General features: G+C 38.1%; 1 protein-coding gene across 4 annotated transcripts in view; it reads right to left on the bottom strand.

Moving 5' to 3' along the window:
- mdga1 (MAM domain containing glycosylphosphatidylinositol anchor 1) overlaps nucleotides 1-16,835 on the bottom strand; it is a 196,246-nt gene that overhangs the window by 26,955 nt on the left and 152,456 nt on the right. For all 4 annotated transcript variants that reach the window (XM_085138178.1, XM_085138243.1, XM_085138290.1 and 1 more), the window contains 5 exons: nucleotides 16,585-16,733; nucleotides 7,809-7,989; nucleotides 7,639-7,662; nucleotides 3,557-3,709; nucleotides 2,754-2,909 (listed from right to left, as the gene is read on the bottom strand). In XM_085138178.1, coding sequence (XP_084994304.1) covers nucleotides 2,754-2,909; nucleotides 3,557-3,709; nucleotides 7,639-7,662; nucleotides 7,809-7,989; nucleotides 16,585-16,733 — 663 coding nt within the window. The remainder of the gene's footprint in view (nucleotides 1-2,753; nucleotides 2,910-3,556; nucleotides 3,710-7,638; nucleotides 7,663-7,808; nucleotides 7,990-16,584; nucleotides 16,734-16,835) is intronic.

Below are 16,835 nucleotides of genomic sequence, written 5' to 3'. Positions count from 1 at the left end.
ACACACACACACACACACACACACACACACACACACAGAGCCAAAAGAGTGTTTGCGGACTCTGATAAGCAGTCTATTGATTGAGGTAAGGCAGTATATACTGGTGAGAGTGTCAGGCAAGCAGAGGAGAAGGCACAGCTCTATCAAGGCTACTTGTCTGTGGAATCATGATTGGGGAAGACAGAGCAGAGATACACAGACCCACACACAGACGGGCATGCACTGCGATACTTGAAATCAAATGAGTTGTTTTTGTTTTGATATCTGAAGGGCCTACATTGGGTTCTCATCTCCCCCCATCCCTCATCTCATCCTAAATAAGGCTCATGGCCTGTCTGGTATGCTTCTGCTGCTGGTTTGCTTTGAAAGCAATGCTGAAGAGTCCAGAGTAAACTGAAGCTTGTAGCCTCTGTCACCAAAGGGCAATACTATTCAGTGTTTTTAGTAAATGCCTGAATCCTGGTTATAATGCTTTCCTGAAGATAGGGACCTAAACCTATCAAGTGAGAGACAGACATGAAAAGCATCTAGAAAACCCGTGTATAATTAAAAAGAAAGTTGTGTGTGCAAAATACTATGCTAACATTTATATCGCCAAAGTTATTTAAAGTGTAATAAAACTGTTTTTCAAACAGCATACAGGAACTAATTGTCTTCAATCACTCTGGAGTGAAAATAATCCAGTAATTCCAAGTAAGCTTGCCAATGGCATTGCAAACCTGAGCCATAAAAAATAATACCGAATGCCAAACAGAACTAATTAAATGTTGTTTATTGTTGCTGCCAGCAAGCCCACAGATAAACATATTAAGGTGAAAAGAAAAACACATCACCTGGGGAGGTCTTTATTTGTGCTGCCCTATTGCAAACCTGCAATCCAAAGTGAGGAAAGGGCATTATTCTTTCTGCCCTCATTTTATTTTGCAAAATCTTTGAAAGGTGCCTTTACCTCTTTTAAACTCTCAAACTCTTAGGATTGCAAACAAGCAAAATATATGTGGGCTAGAAAAGAGCAGCATTTCAACATCTTGTCTGAAAATTGTGTGGCGTCAAAGTGCCCAAATGCTTTCAATATATACAACCTTTTAACACTTTTAGCACACTATATATCAAGTACATTAAAACTGGCTAGCACTACAGCATACTCTCACTATTTCTGGACATCAACAGGCTCTCTAAGGCTCTCTATTTTCTGTGCTTAATTTTTCTCAGTATTTTTCTTACAATTCACTTGGGTTTCAGTCTCATCATTAACCATCTCCCTTTTTCAAAAGGTTGGCCAGCCCTCATCCTCCCCTCACTTGTCTTGTCTCATCTCTCACTGACCCCCTGTCTTATCCTCATCTTGTCTCTTTCCATCATTAAGAGGCACACTGTGTCTCCCTAGCAAAACTGTTAGCTCTGCCAAGGTAAGGCAATTAAAGCAACAACAAATTGGACAGACTGGGACGAACAGCACTGGACATTGAGAGAGGGCTTGCAGCGGTGGTAACACAATGTGCTAATCATATGCAAGCATAGTGCAACTGATGTTTCACTGTCTCATTATAAAACATCGAAAATACCTTTGACCAAACTACCCAATAAGAAATGAAGTGCTCCAGTATCTCTTATAAATCTGCCACCTATAAACAGCCATTACATATTATAGTAACAGTCAGGCCACCTCTATTTTAAGCAGAGACATTTTGAGTAGTAGCCAATTTTTGGCTCATTCTTTCTGATCTATTAAGGTTTCTCTCTTTACTGCAAAAGCCTGAATAACCTGACGGAAACATTTCTACTCTATTGTTAGCATGCCATTGAAATATTTGTGCGTGCAAAGCTATTTCTCTGTGGGAGATGTGCCCAAATCTTTGTCTTAATAAACTGCCTCTCATTTCTGAACTTGAATATGTTTAACTATTACATTATCACACTTGGTTACACACACAGACACAAAGGCAAACTCCCACACACACAATACACACTGTGTCCTTTTAAACCAAACACATCCTAAGGAGACAGGGAGGTCAGCAGGTAACAAATGCTAGATTAAAGCATATATGCTTGGGCTATGGACACATAAATCAATATTGTGTGTGTGTGTTTGTGGACAATTGTAGGTGTGCCTCTATGTATTTGCTAGGTTTGCCATTTTCCTCCTTTTTTTAAAAGAACAAATTCGCACGTGCGTGCATGTGTGTGTCTTTGTGTGTGCACAAATGTAAGAGTGTGCATGCAGGTGTGTAGGGCTCCTAGATGTATGCATTCTAGCTGTGTGACAGAGCATATTATGATGAACAACTCGCCCAAGTGACTGATTGTGTCTTGCCACTGCCATAAATCACACACCCACTGCCCCCTTCAACCACCTCTAAACACACACACACACACACACACACACACACACACACACACACTGAGACCCAAGAAGCCACATACAAACAGAACTTTTGTAGCATCCTACATCCCACCCTCGTCCCGGTCTTTCCATTCCACCTCTCACCCACATATACACACGCACACACGTACACACTCTCTCACACAGACCTACAATTTTCTGTCTGACACGCTCTGCAAGCAAGGTTCAAGCATAGGGTTCAGCTTTTGACAGAGGCAAGAGCGATATGAGAACCCCGATAGCAGAGAGCACCAGTACACTGTTCCCTGTTTACCCATGTGTGCCATTGTGCTTTCATATGAGAGGAGATAATAATGTTTGTGTATGTGTATATGTTTGTGTGAGCATTATTCTTCTTTCTGTGACTTACCAATGTGTTTGCCCTTCATGTGATAGTAGAAGGAGACGCAGTATGGGACTCTTCCTTTGGGGCCCTTGCTTGAGGTAATATTAAAAAGTGGCGATAGAAGAAGAGCCTTGTCACCCTGAGTACGTGGGCGTGATGCTTCAATGTACATGTAGTAGCCTAGAGTCAACAAGAAAGATAAAGAGTAGAAATATTAATAATAATAAAAGGCCAATAAAGCCCTCTAATGTAAATTATAGACTGTAGGTATTGGGATAACAACACATTTTTGGGAGGTTTGTGGTAACATGATGGGTCATAAGCTAGTGCCAGGTTTCTGCTTTATTTTCTATGTGATAAAAATATCTTAACACATTTAATCACATGTTCCACAAGTAAATTAGACAAACTGAGGAAAAACAATCTAATTTTTTTCTTGGTCTTCCAAGTTTTTTGACATTTCATACACCTCCTCAATCTAATGTTAACTTCAAACTCTAAATCAGCTTTGAGAGTTGAACATTTTAATGCATGAAATGATGTCAGAATAAAATATCTTCCACAGCAGTCCTTTATATGGTAATGTAGAACTACTCACTCTAAAGTTGAGACCTGACACTAATGTATTATCCCATATTTTATTGATAATTGCCGTGAAACACAACAGTGCGTGTACAACAACAACAACAGCAAAAAAGCACATTGTCTGAAGATGAATGGTCTTGACTGTACATACACATTTGTTTTGTTTCTGTGCCTTTCAATTTACACTTACACATTACACAATACATTTGTATTTCACTTTAGATGAGTCATAGTTTCCTCACCCTCCTTTGTTCCACTGCGGTCAGTGTCTGGCCCGGTGTTCGCAGACCGCTTGGGATTCTGCGTCAGGTGATTTTGTCTCGTCCAGTCAAAGATATCACTCCGGTCTTGAGAGAAGCCACATATGCGCTCATCTTCAAAGCCACACACATGGTCTGAGGTGTGTGTGTTGTTACAAAAAAAAAAAAAAGATAGAAAAACACATTAAATCACTGACATGTCAAGTGGGTGACATTACAAACTGTAGATGACATACAAGGCTGTTTCTTTTTTTTTTACCCACCTTTCCCAGGAAACAAATGGCAACATCTATAAAGGTCTATAATGACCTCTGCAATGTGCACTTCAAATCAGACAGCTAGGCAATTACTGACAAAGTGATAGGCACCACGTAGGAGGCACTGGTATACATATTATGTATAATTGAAAGTATGACTCTTACATTCTCAAACTCAAACTGTGTAAAACGATAAAAAAAGGAAATTAAAAATACCTGGAATAATGAATTGCACTAAAGTGGGCATTAGATTTATATCTTCTCCTTTGTATTCACTGTGCAATTCAGTGAAAAAATGCTCACCTGATATTGTATAACACTACTACTCATCATGAAAATAAAAGCAGTATTAAATATTTAGTCATCCAGTCATATGGCAATTACAAATGTTGTAAAATGTGTGGCTGTTCATCTAATTCTGTAGTTTTACATAGCAGTAAGAGCCAAATACAATGTGCCAGTTTGGAAACTTAAAGGCTAAAGACAGGTTCTAGCAAAGTTCGTTGAATATGCAAAGTTCATATTGTTAGTGTACCGACTGCTTTGACTTATGTTTAAAATCAAACCAACAAAACAAGAAAACACTGGCATGTAGGGAATATACCATAATACGGACTCATTTTCAAAATAAAACTGCAGACGGGTGGTACAAGTGTATATGCCTCTGCTCTTATACACTCTGTTGGGAGTGCTATGTTGGGAGTGCTATGGTTCACCACACATTCATGGTATAGTTTGACATGCCTCAAACTGACCTTGTAAAGTGCAAGAAAGATTGAGACCAAGATTTCATTAAATCTATCTTGAACAGTGTGATATGAAAAAAACAAATGTTGTTGGACCAAAACACATTGTTGTAGCTTCACCTCAGCACACCTACACAGTTAATGTTAAATCGGTCAACCAATATGTGATTGAAATGCAGACATTCAGCTTTAATTCAGGTGGTTTTACAAAAAAAAAAACCCCTAACTAACAGAATTTTAAATATGAGGATTGTTTTTAATGCTTGGACGAAAATCCTTTCCTTTTCTCCCACGAGATGCTCTGCTAGGCCTTTACTGTGGCCACCTTCAGTTGCTTCTTGATTGTCGGTCATTCTGAATTCAATTGTGTATTTAATAATGAAGAAGCATGCTCTGTTGGGTCCATCACGTGACTGCCCGATTTCTTTGCCTTGAGAAAGTCGTTTTTACATTATGCTTTGGGTCATTATCCATTTGCACTGAAGCATTATCGGGTCAGTTCTGCAGCATTTCGCTGGATCTGAGCAGAGAATATAGCCCTGCACACTTAAGAATTCATTCTGCTCCTTTTGTCAGCAGTCACATCATCAATAAAGACTAGTGTCCTGGTTCCACTGGCAGCCATACCCATGCCCTAACCTATGTCCGCTGCCTCCGACATGTTTGATGGATACTGTGGTATGCTTCTGATCATGAGTCGTTTTTCTCCTTTTCCATACTTTTCTCTTCACCATCCTTCTGATACAAATGTGTAATCTGTCCAAATAATTTTTTTTTTCCGGCAGGCTCTTTTATGTGTTTTCTGGCAAAGTCTGATCTGCCCTTCTTGTTCTTGACTACCACAATGATTTTTTTCCTTGTTGTAAACCATCTTATTTCCACTCCGGAAAATGTCTCTGATTTATAAACCTTGACAATAATATGTGTAACTCTTGAAAGTGTTCTTGAGTTGGTTGAATGTTTTTTAAGTTATTTTTTAACCATATAAATTCTGTCATCACACTTTGGAGCTGTCTTCTGTGGTCTTTCAGGCTTTTTGCTTTTGCTGAGCTGGTACCACAATCTGGTACAATCTTAAAAAGAATGTACCAGATTGTGATATTGGCTACTCTGTAAATTTTTACTATGCCTCTAATAGATTTATTTTGCTTTATGTTTTGGGTTGTTTTTTTTAGCCAAATGATTCCATCCCTCACATGTGCTCGCTTTGGCTCTAAAATACAAATTAAATATTTGATCAAAGTCAAATATGATGTGTCCTTTATTAAAAATGACCACAACACTATGTGTCAGTCAACTGATGAATTAAAGCTGCTACAGAGTTATGCAATTTCATTTTGACTGTTTTGTTTTTATTTCAGTTTTGATTCAGTAGATTCATTTAGTTTTAGTCGTTTTAATTATTACTGAATGGAGCCTGCATATGTCAGAGGCAAAGATTTTGAAAAATCAGTACAGCTATTGTAATAAAAAACAGCACTTTTTGAAAGCAGTTGATTCACAGTCTTTTGACATCCAAAATCTCAAGTGGCAAGTTGTAATATCATTTTTTACCAAACTAGCAGATACTAAAACTGAGGCTATTTCCTCTGTATTTTCATTTTATTTTTGGTAGTTTTTACACAAAATCATTTCCGCCAGCTTTAATTTTCTTAATAAGTTTTTATTTTAATTTTATTTAACTAAAATGTTTTTTTGCACATTTAGTTGTTAGTTTAGTTTTAGTTAACAATCTTGGTCTGCACTTTATTTGTATATTGATTATTTGATTAAAAATCCACTGTGCAAGTGTGTAAGGGCAAAACTGCAATTTCTTTGTTCGACATATTTTGGACCTGACAGTAGAAGTACGAGTCTACCTTTCTTGTTTCTGAGTGCTCCTACTGGCTGTTGACACCTTGTGAATATAATCTATAAACACAATTGGGTAAAAGCTTTAATGAGATGCAGTTTCCCTGAACATTTAATCTTCTCTGAGCTATGTGATTCTTTTAATGTTTTCCCATTAATATGTTTTGAGGGACACTTTGATACTGTCACATACATCATTAAAGACAAAAAAGATATTTTGAAGAACACCCCGAGTTTTGTCATCGTTGATGTTAATGTCTATTGTTAAGCAAGATAAAGAGCCTTCTTTCCGTGGTGTAGTCACCTTCATTAGCCCATCTGGAGAGCAATTATCAGAGACTCACTAAACAAATGAAAATTGAGCCAAGAGAGTATAACAACAGCCATCTAAAACCGTCCAAGCTGACAGCATCAGTGAAAGCTTCCCGGACACACACAGTCCGCTGCAGATGCATATGGCTTGTGCTCCCCAAGAGGACGGCGTGTGTGTGCCTCTTTGTTTCAGGGAGCTAATCTATTACTATTCACACCCTGCTCTAGTACATGCGCTCCTTTCAATTTACACTGTTGTTCTCGCAGTCTGTTCCAATCTGCTGTTGTTTTAATTGCCTCACCCTGATGGAGCCAACTGACACTCCTGCCAGAAAAATTCTGCATGTCTCTTAATGAAGAAAATAGACAAGATACAATTGACTGAGACAAAGAGAGAGGGATGGTAAGAGAGAGGCAGGACCAGGATAGACGCTGGTGGAAAACTGTGACAGACAGAGGGGGCTAACAGAGAGAGAAAGGAACTAAAAATCTATGATGAGATGGAACATAGTTTTAATATAGCCTGATCAAGTTTAAAACATACAGAATGGCCCACATTTTGTATTTTAAATTTTTCAAGCCTAGCCCATCATACCATCACAACCAAACTGATATCCTTCTCCCATTGTCACCATTTCAAGACATTTAAAATTCTATAGAGCTTGTTTCACCCATCATTTTTTGTTACCCCATTATTTTCATCGCAACAATATGATTAAGGGTCATGAGTCACGGGGTCGTGTGTTGGGAACCTTTGCCTTGGCAGACTTGTGCTGACACTGCTTGGAGCAAACATGCTTATTTAAACCTTCATCAGAACTCTGTCATAAATCAGGTTGAAAAAGCAAGTTAAAGATGATAAAATGTACAAGAGCAAAGGATGGAAGTTGAGTCTCACCTGAAGGTCTTGGGTAAGTGTAGGCTGTAAAAAGAATTATGATAATATTGATTAGCACTCAAACATGAACAACCCATCAATTGATCTATGCTCTGTGTAAGTATATGATTGGATTAAAAAAAAAATCTAAAGACTGCAGACAAAGATCGAGGATTTTAAGAGAGACTCACGTTCTGAATACTGGATGATTCGACTGACATAGTCCCCAGTGCTGTAGGTGGTAATAGGGGCCAGCCGGACCTCGTAGGACAGAGGGATTTTCAGGTCTGATACTGCGTAGGACATCAGAACACCCTTTTCTGGTGCCTTACCCTTGAGGTCTATTTGTTTTGACAGCAGGTTTTGCTTGTTCTGCATTCATACATAGGTACACAAACACATACACACAAATAGAAAAGATGAAGGCTTGTTAATGTGCAAATGTACTTGGTCAAAAGTAAAAAACTGTACATACAATGATTTGACTGAGTAGGAGAAAGGGTAAAGGAGTCACATGGACATGTCAGTGGTGTCAGGCATATTTCCCATTCCCCTTTCTTTCTTTTCATTTTGGGTTCGTTCATCTTCGGTCATACCCCATCAGCTCTATCACTTTACTTGGATATCCTAAAATTTCGTCAATCAGAAGTCACTGGGAAAAAGCCACAACTCATTTAACAACTCCAGCTTACTAGCCTTACTAGTATAATAGTCATAATACCCCAGCACTTTCATTTAAATACACAAACAACATCAGACACAGGGTTGAAGTTTTTTTGGAGCAAAAAAAAAAATTGGCATGACATGGCTGCTCATTTTTTAACAACTCATTATCAAATCACATTAGTGTATGGTTTTATGTGAAATTACATATAGGGATAAACTTACCTTTCTGGGGCATATTCCCAACCAACATAGCTTAGGTATGTTTTCAGTCTACCTTTTTTTTCCAAAATAAAGTATACAAGCTGCCTTCCTAAAATTGATTCTCTCTAAGAGCTTTAAAGGCCAGAAGAGGCTACATTAGTCTCGGTATATCAGTGGTCTCCCACATCAATTTTGATGTTTAAAAATACCTGTTGGTTAGTTTTAGTGCTCTGAGCAAGTTATGTGATTTCCACTTCTGTTTCCACAATAGGGACTCAATAAGTTTGTTTAATAGCAGCACTTTTCAATCATGTATGCTTTTAAATATAAACACAATCTTTAAACCCCCCCAACTTCCAATAACTTATTTGGCTGTGTATCATTAAAATTCATATGAAATATTAAAATGGTTAAGATATTGAGCTCAACCAATTGGTGTCTTCTCATTCTTTTAAAGTTAAGTCTTTTTTTCCCATTAAATAGAGCTATTGCTGTGTTATTCCACCCACGGAGAGAAGGATCCATTAGCTGTGTATCTGCCTCTGATCCCAGCTACTTAAAGACCTGACAGTGAGCTCAATCTAATGCATTAGGTCAGCCACTCCACCATAACAGCTTAGTACACCCACAGCATGCCATTATCAGGTAACACATGCAGCACAGGGGTGTGTGTATACTGCGGGTGTTGTGTGTTTAAGTGTGCACATGGTTTTGTGTTTATGATAAATGTCTCCTGTACAGTTTTCTCAGATAGTCAGCAGCTGAAGTTTTGTGAACATCATATAATTACAGACACATTTTTTTGATATTCAGCATGAATTTGGATTTAGGATCTCCTAGATATGACATTTCATACGTCTTGAGTGACACTGCGATAAAAATATATATAGGTTTGTATAGGTATATCTATTAAAAATGCCCTTATAGGCTCAATTGCTGTTCTAATTTAACATTAAATCACTGGTGGATTTAGTTACTTTTGCTATAATTGCTATAGTACTCTATGCTCTGACATCCTCCCTCAAGTTGAGGTATGCAGTTTTCATTGGATGTCTACTCACTGACACAAATTCCAACTCTGCTAGACTGAGCTGACTCCTGCCTGGCCTGCCAAAAACTTTGTACAACTCCAATTACTGTACGAGACCCCGATGGCAGCCACAGCCCAAGTGTGTGCTCAGCAACACGCTTGGTATCAAGTCCATGCATCCTCACCAGACATTGTGCCATGATGGCAAACTTCTTTTCTCAGTGCCACTCTTGGTGTTTCCATTTCAGTTCTTCCAATATGAAGTTTGCCCTTTTTGCCAGACATTGGAGACCCCTTTTGTAGCTCCACCAATAGAGACCATGAAAGCTAAATAACTGCTTACAGAAAAAAACAAACAAACAAAAAAACCCCACTTCTTCCACTTAAATATTTTTATGTATAAAATAGTATAAATTGTATCTAAAAACTGAACTGCTAAAAAAACATCCATAGTTTTCCCAGCTTTTAGCAAACATTCCTGTTGCAATGCAACTAACCAAAATACTTGAGACCATCAGTCCATGGCTGATATACAATGGACCTAATGATCCATTCACCAAAAACTTGAAGAAGGTAATTTTAAGTAAAAGCAATAATACAGCCTAATAAAGTTTTAGGCCAAAAATGGTCTATGGCTTCAATTTCTCCAAAAGCAACGAGTCTTGTCAAATACTATAGGTAGGGCATGATATGAATATCATTTGTCCATTCTTTTGGTGCTGTTGTTGCTTATTATTTATTGTAATCAACTGCATCTACAACTGCAGACGAGTGATTTCCTCAGATATTTGCTCCGTTGCTGGAGCATTTACACTATTATATGATGCAGAAGACTATGAATTGCACCCTTTTAGCACCAACTTATGCTCATATTGAGCCATAAAAAACATTTACACTCTGCTCACACATCAGATATGCATATTTATATGGAATACAGCGGGAAAGAAAAGTTATGCACATTTAAAATGTATAGAGTGTGTGTTAGCAAGAAGAGATGAGTGAATATCTGCCTGAGTTTTGGAAATATATTATCCTTTATTAATGAGTGGGCAGTGTGTATGTGTGTGTACACACACATGCAGTGCGCTGGAGATTAATACTGAAAAACTATGAGGGGACTTTAACACACATGCACATACACTCTTTGGAACTAGGACCACTGGATCAATGAGGTGCTGAAGTGTGACTTGGAGAAACCAGCTGCTCCTACCACAGGTTGAAGTCTGTTTCACCCTGCCTCTGTCTTTCTCCGCTTTCCTCAGCAGGACATATTGTCAGTGTCGCTATGCTTATTTGTGTGTGTCTATGTGACAGGCAAGGGGAAAGGGGTAAGAGTACAAAAAAATAGTACAAAGGGAACAACAGAATGAGACAGGAGTGTGACTGACATATTGCCTGCTGTACAGACACTTTCAGCCAAACAGCATTTTCATCTGTATTGCCATCGGACTTTTAATAAAGACACAACAAGACAAATAATGTGTAAAAGAGGGCAAGAGCAGGAGAACTTGTGCTATGAAATAGGACCGTGGAGGCAGAGTGATCTGTAAATGACAGAAATGTGGACTGACAGCATACGGCGAGGCAGCCTTGTGCTAAGGTTAATTTTTCTATTATCGTCTGTTAATGGTTCTCTTTTATGACTGATCCAGCAATTTACTGATACTTGATGCATTTCTTTGCACTCTGTCTATTGAAAAGTTATGCTTACAAAGGCCTATGTGGTCTATCTGTGTGCAAACATACGTGTGTATCTGCCTTGTTGGGCTAGTTATGTACATAAATTATTCCTATATTTGATTTAATGTACAACTCTAATTCATCATGAATATTTTTCATCTCTCATATATATGGTAATGTGGACTGTGTGTTTGCACAGAGACACTTTGTGTGACTGTGTGTGGCTAAATCTTAGAGTGCAAGAACCTGAATAGTTATTATGTGAAGGCAGATCTGCTACTAGCTGAACAACTTCAGTGATATAACACACACAACTTGGGTTTAGACTGGTCAATATAGAAAACAGGTGAAGAATATTCAGACAGGAAAGGGTTTTTTTGAATAAAAATGAATAAAAAAAAAAAACAAAGAAATGGAAAGAATACAAATATAAATTATATTTCATTTCTGGCAATAGCTAAATGTGAGTAAGTCACTTTGTCACCAGAATCACACACTGAATTCATGATTTTTACACTTTCTTTGGTTTCTTTTAGGCTTTAGCTTCATTTTTGTGTGTTGTTTGGTTTGATCTTGATGTTTTCTTAGGCTTAAGCAACATACACACTGAAAGCAATTCACAGCAATGAGCAAATCGCTTCCAGTGTATATGGAGGTTTAGGCACCAAAACCAGTCAACGTGGCTTAGGCAATAAAACGAGTTGGCTAGTGTGAGAGAGAGACTATTCGCTCTTTAAGTCTGATGTCATTAACTGTTTCCAGGTCCTCTTCAGGTTCCAAAGTCAAACAAACACTGCAACATCACTGAGAGTTAAAAACTGTCTAAATTCTTTCATTTTAAATAAAATGAGCGTGGCTGCTCTACCAGGTGTAACAATTAAGTTTAACATCCAGGCATCATGAGAAACAGGATTTATGAAGTTTAATGGACTTAGAAGTTAAAAGGGAGTTAGCTGACTAATTTCCATCTAAAGATGGCTAAAGAGGTTTCTTGGTTACCAGGTTGATATTTTCCTTACATTAGTTTTAAAGTCATGCTGACTGTAAAAAAACAAAACAATGGGAGAATGTGTGTAACGTTCCTGGTTTTGTATCTTCTTCAAAACAAGTATAACATGTTTTCTTAAAATGCAAACATGCTATACACTAACCAGCCTATTTTATTAAGAACATCTTTTCATTTTTATGTTATCACAAATATCTAATCAGCTAATGACATGTCAGCAACTCAGGTGACTGAGGAATGTAGATATGTTCAAGATAACCTTAGAATCAGGAAGAAAGGCAATTGAAGTTATAGCAATAGGGGCAGTAAGAAAGGCAACAATAAATACAATAACGAATCTTTACAACCAAGATATGCAGAAGAGCATCTGTGATTATAAAACACATCCAATCTTTTTGGGTAATCTATCTTTCACTAAACGTGCTTCTGTGACTGGCTACCTCATCAGGGAGTGGGGGGGAGGTATTGCCCAGCATTGTCCTTATCTTGGACAAGATCCGCCTCTCCAACACCACCTTAAAGGAATCCAGCTCCATCCCCACAACACTACTGGCCTTGCAGATCAGTTTATTGAGTCTGTTACCATATGTGACCCTCAACACGTGCATAGAATAGGACCAAAACCACAGAGGAATGTTTCCAGCACCCTATTAAATCTTTGCCCTAAATAATTAAGGGAGTTCTGAAGCAAGGTGTGCCTAATAAACTGTCCAGTGAGTGTATGTAAGGTGAGTGTAATAAGGATATTCATAAACCTTCACCAAGGCCATGTTATTGCATACGAGGTTAATGGAAATCGATTAGAGTCAGTCAGAAAAAAGACCAGAGTTTTATAAATTTGATTTACAAGTCTACAGAAAAAATCATAAAATGAAGAGTTCAATCAGCTAGCTTCAGTGTAAGCACACACAGTGAAATATTTCAGCACACAAGCAGTGAGAGACTCCAGTGTCAGCTAGTCATCGTTTGTACAGTTGGTAGAGGACTGTTTTGAGTGGATCAAAGGAGACTTCACCAACTCGACTTTTCAATCAATTGGAAACACCATAGCTGTGGCAGCTGCAGACAACCACTGCCTTCATCCCTCTAAGTGGAGACCTCTCTATGTAATGCTCTCTCTGTGCTCTTCTTTCCTTTCTTTGCTTTCCCCTTACTCCAACAGGTCACTGCAGATGGTCCACGTCCTGAACCTAGTGCTGCCTTTCTTCATATAATCATTTATTTTTTGTTCTTCGCAGTAGTCAAGTGTTTGTTCAAAGATACATTTTTAATCAATGGGATTTTTATCTGTAATATACAATAGCAGGAACTTTATTTTGCAATACATAATAAAGTGTCTTGAGCTGCCAATTGTCGCTAAATTGTTGATGGTTGAAATGAATTAAATTGAATTGAAAACTTCAACATAGCTGCATGCAGATATATGCAACTGAAGCAAAGCAAAAGGCTGATTCACTTTCTCTTAGAGTTAAAGACATGTTTACTAAGCAGCTTTCTGAATGTCCATTTCAAGTTTGATGACCAGCACGTTAAACCTTTCTTGTTCTTCCCAGTTGTTTATGTGTATTTCTAGATTTTGATAATGTGTAACTACTTTTCAGCAAAGAAATTCTACAAATTTGACACTCTTAGGTTTGAATCATATTTATTTACATAACACATAAGTGCACATGCATCACAGATGAATTCTGATGACATAAACCCTGAGCTTTCTATGTGTGCGAGACAAAATAATATCAAAGCCTTGAGAAACAAAAGTAAATCAGCCGCTCTTGCTGTAAAAAGGTAAAATTATTAACATATTAATTTATTATCTCTCGAGGAAAAGTGGAGTGAGGACAGGTTTTTAAAAAAAAGGCCCTGTCAACACTGTTAATTCAAACACAGGGAAACCCCCTGCAGGGAGAATGAAACTAAATTAAGACGTGTAAGCAAGGATTTCATAGCCTGCCAATGAGTCACGGTGTAAACCACATAAACTGCCATGCGAACACACACACACACACACACACACACACACACACACACACACACACACACACACACACACGCACGCATACACACAAGGACATTCCTTGTTCAAACGAGTAAATATATTAATGCCAATATGAAATACATTCATATTCTTCAGGCATAAAACAGAATAAATCTGCATTAACTCTCATTTAAAACATACCTATTTGCACATAATAAAAAATCAAGCTGAAGCAAAAAGTATAAAAGTTATAGTTATGTAGTCAGATCTGCGATGAAGAGTGCTGTTCTACACGAACCGAGTCCTCTTGTATTCCCCTCTATACCGGCTTGTTTCTCATGAGACCCCCATATCATTTTGTAGGTGCTAAAAAGATAGAGTGCCAAGGTGTTAAAAGGATGAGCTGGAGAAAATGTTTCAGAAATAGATGGGTTGTGAAATTGAGATGGTATTACATTTGAATTTTCTCGTACTCTATTTAATAGTTGAGAGGGCCAGTGAGATTTGATGTTTTTCTTTAATTTGCATCGTATTTCTCTCCATTCGCACCCTTCCGTTCACTTTCTTGCTCACAACCTCCACGCCTCCCTTATTTTTCTGTCTCTTTTCACTCTCTAATGAACACATTAAAAAAAACATTCAGGTAAAAACCTTGAAATTCAATTAAAGCTTAACAACATTTAAGAAGTCCTAAACTGCCACTTAATGCAACTCATTATTTTAACACTGTCGGCATAAGAACTTGCAGCCACTATTTATCAGCGCTATTCCGGTTTCCATGGTTCACCCGACATCAAATGCCATTAGGTTTGGAGTTTACGGAGAGAGAGAGAGAGAGAGAGAGAGGGAGAGAGAGAGAGAGAGGGAGGGAGAGAGAGAGAGAGAGACCGAGAGGGCTGGAAGGATTGAATGCAAAAGTGTGACCAAGGCACAAAGGGAGAAAGAAATGGGATGGACAGTAGGTAAGAGACTAAAGTGAAATAAGGATACATAGCAGAAAAGGCGAGGACAACCAGGAGAGGTTAATGGAACAAAGGAGGAAGAGTGAGGTTTCAGAGAGCTTAGGCATGCAATCTAATGTGCATCTTAGGAAGACTAGTGCTCATTTTCTGTCTCCCAGAAGAGCCTTATTTAATAAGGTAAGCAGCCAAGTCTTGAAGCAGGAGGGGAATTAACTATTCATCCACACAAAAGCAAGCTGGCAGTCCTCGCATTCCCTCTGTTTAAGTGTCTCTCTCTCACACACATGCATGCACACCATACCCAACCCCAGCCAGTTGTGTATAATTCACCACTACCTTCATGTCTTCTGACAAAGGCCAGTAATATACGAGTAGATGCTTGAAACATAACAAGAACATGGCCTCAGGGTGCTCTACTATTGTGGACAGAGGTTCCTAATTTTAGATCATTGTCCTATTAGGGGCTCCGAAAGTACTGGAGTTCGTCGAGGGTCAGTCATAAAGCCTACGAGTTTATGTAAACGTACATAAATGTGGTGTATCAGATCATGGTGAAAACATCACCTTGTTTTGGCTCAAAATTGAGTTGAAAGAAGTTTTAAAAGCGTCTTCAGTACACGCTTAATCTAATTTGTGACTGCAAGACTAATTTAACAACCTTCACGGGGTTCCAGAAATGTAGTGGCATCAATAGAAAGTCAAGGCAAGCTAAAACATGAAAATGGATTTAAAAAATGCTAACTGTCTCTCGACTCATGTGGTTAAAAGATGGCATTCCTTTCATTGTGGAATTGGTAATAAACACATTAGTACTAGTCTGGCACTCAGATCCAGACAGCAAATTAAATATATGTGGCAAATCTAAAATAAAAAGTCCAGAAGGTTAATAAATCCTGCCTAGGAATTGCCTCAGAATGATATATCACTGCAAGGAAACACAAATGTGTTTAATACAAAACTTTTTTTTTATAAAAACAAACATACACACAATACAATCCTATTATCCTTAAAAAGTAAAGTTGATTGCATGAGTCAAAGGAAATGAGTGGCTTTGACTGTCTACACATGCCTGACACTCTGACACTTCCCAAGCTCATAAAGCCCCATGTTTACTTAGAATGTAAACTTTACTGCTTACAGTCCTGTATGTATGCTTTTTATCTATACAAGCTGTCAGCTTTCGAGGTGATTTTTACAAAGGCAGGTGACCAAAGTTTGCCTTGGATAAAGTTAGACCAATCAAATCAGTCTCATGAGTGCTTGATAAACAAAGTCAGTGAGTTAGTGTTTGTCAATCCACTGCACTTGCCTCTTGTCAAGATCTCACGAATAATATTACAAGATACTACACACAGGATGTGTGTGTAACGAGGCATGCAAATAGGCATACAGTACACACATATATATATGTATTTATATAGATGGATTAAATTTGGGAGAACTTTACCTTTCGAACATTAATCCAGTATCCTATGATGCGATCTGTGGCATCGGGATCTTTTTGTGTCCACTGCAAATTGTAGGAATAGTTGTTTCCTTTCAGAATCCGGACAGGGTTGGGTGTATCAAAGTAAAACTCAGCATTGTATGGTTGTGCTGTATGACAGAGAGCAATATAGAACAAGAGAGCAATAATGTTTTATAAAAATTTACTGAATGACACAGAAGGAAAAATAAATCTTTATATGGAGGTGCATG

This window comes from Neolamprologus multifasciatus, chromosome 1, assembly GCF_963576455.1.
Source record: "Neolamprologus multifasciatus chromosome 1, fNeoMul1.2, whole genome shotgun sequence".
In the NCBI taxonomy this organism is placed as follows: Eukaryota; Metazoa; Chordata; class Actinopteri; order Cichliformes; family Cichlidae; genus Neolamprologus; species Neolamprologus multifasciatus.
The sequence above is the reverse complement of the archived record's forward strand: the minus strand, read 5'-3'. Positions and strand labels throughout refer to the sequence as shown.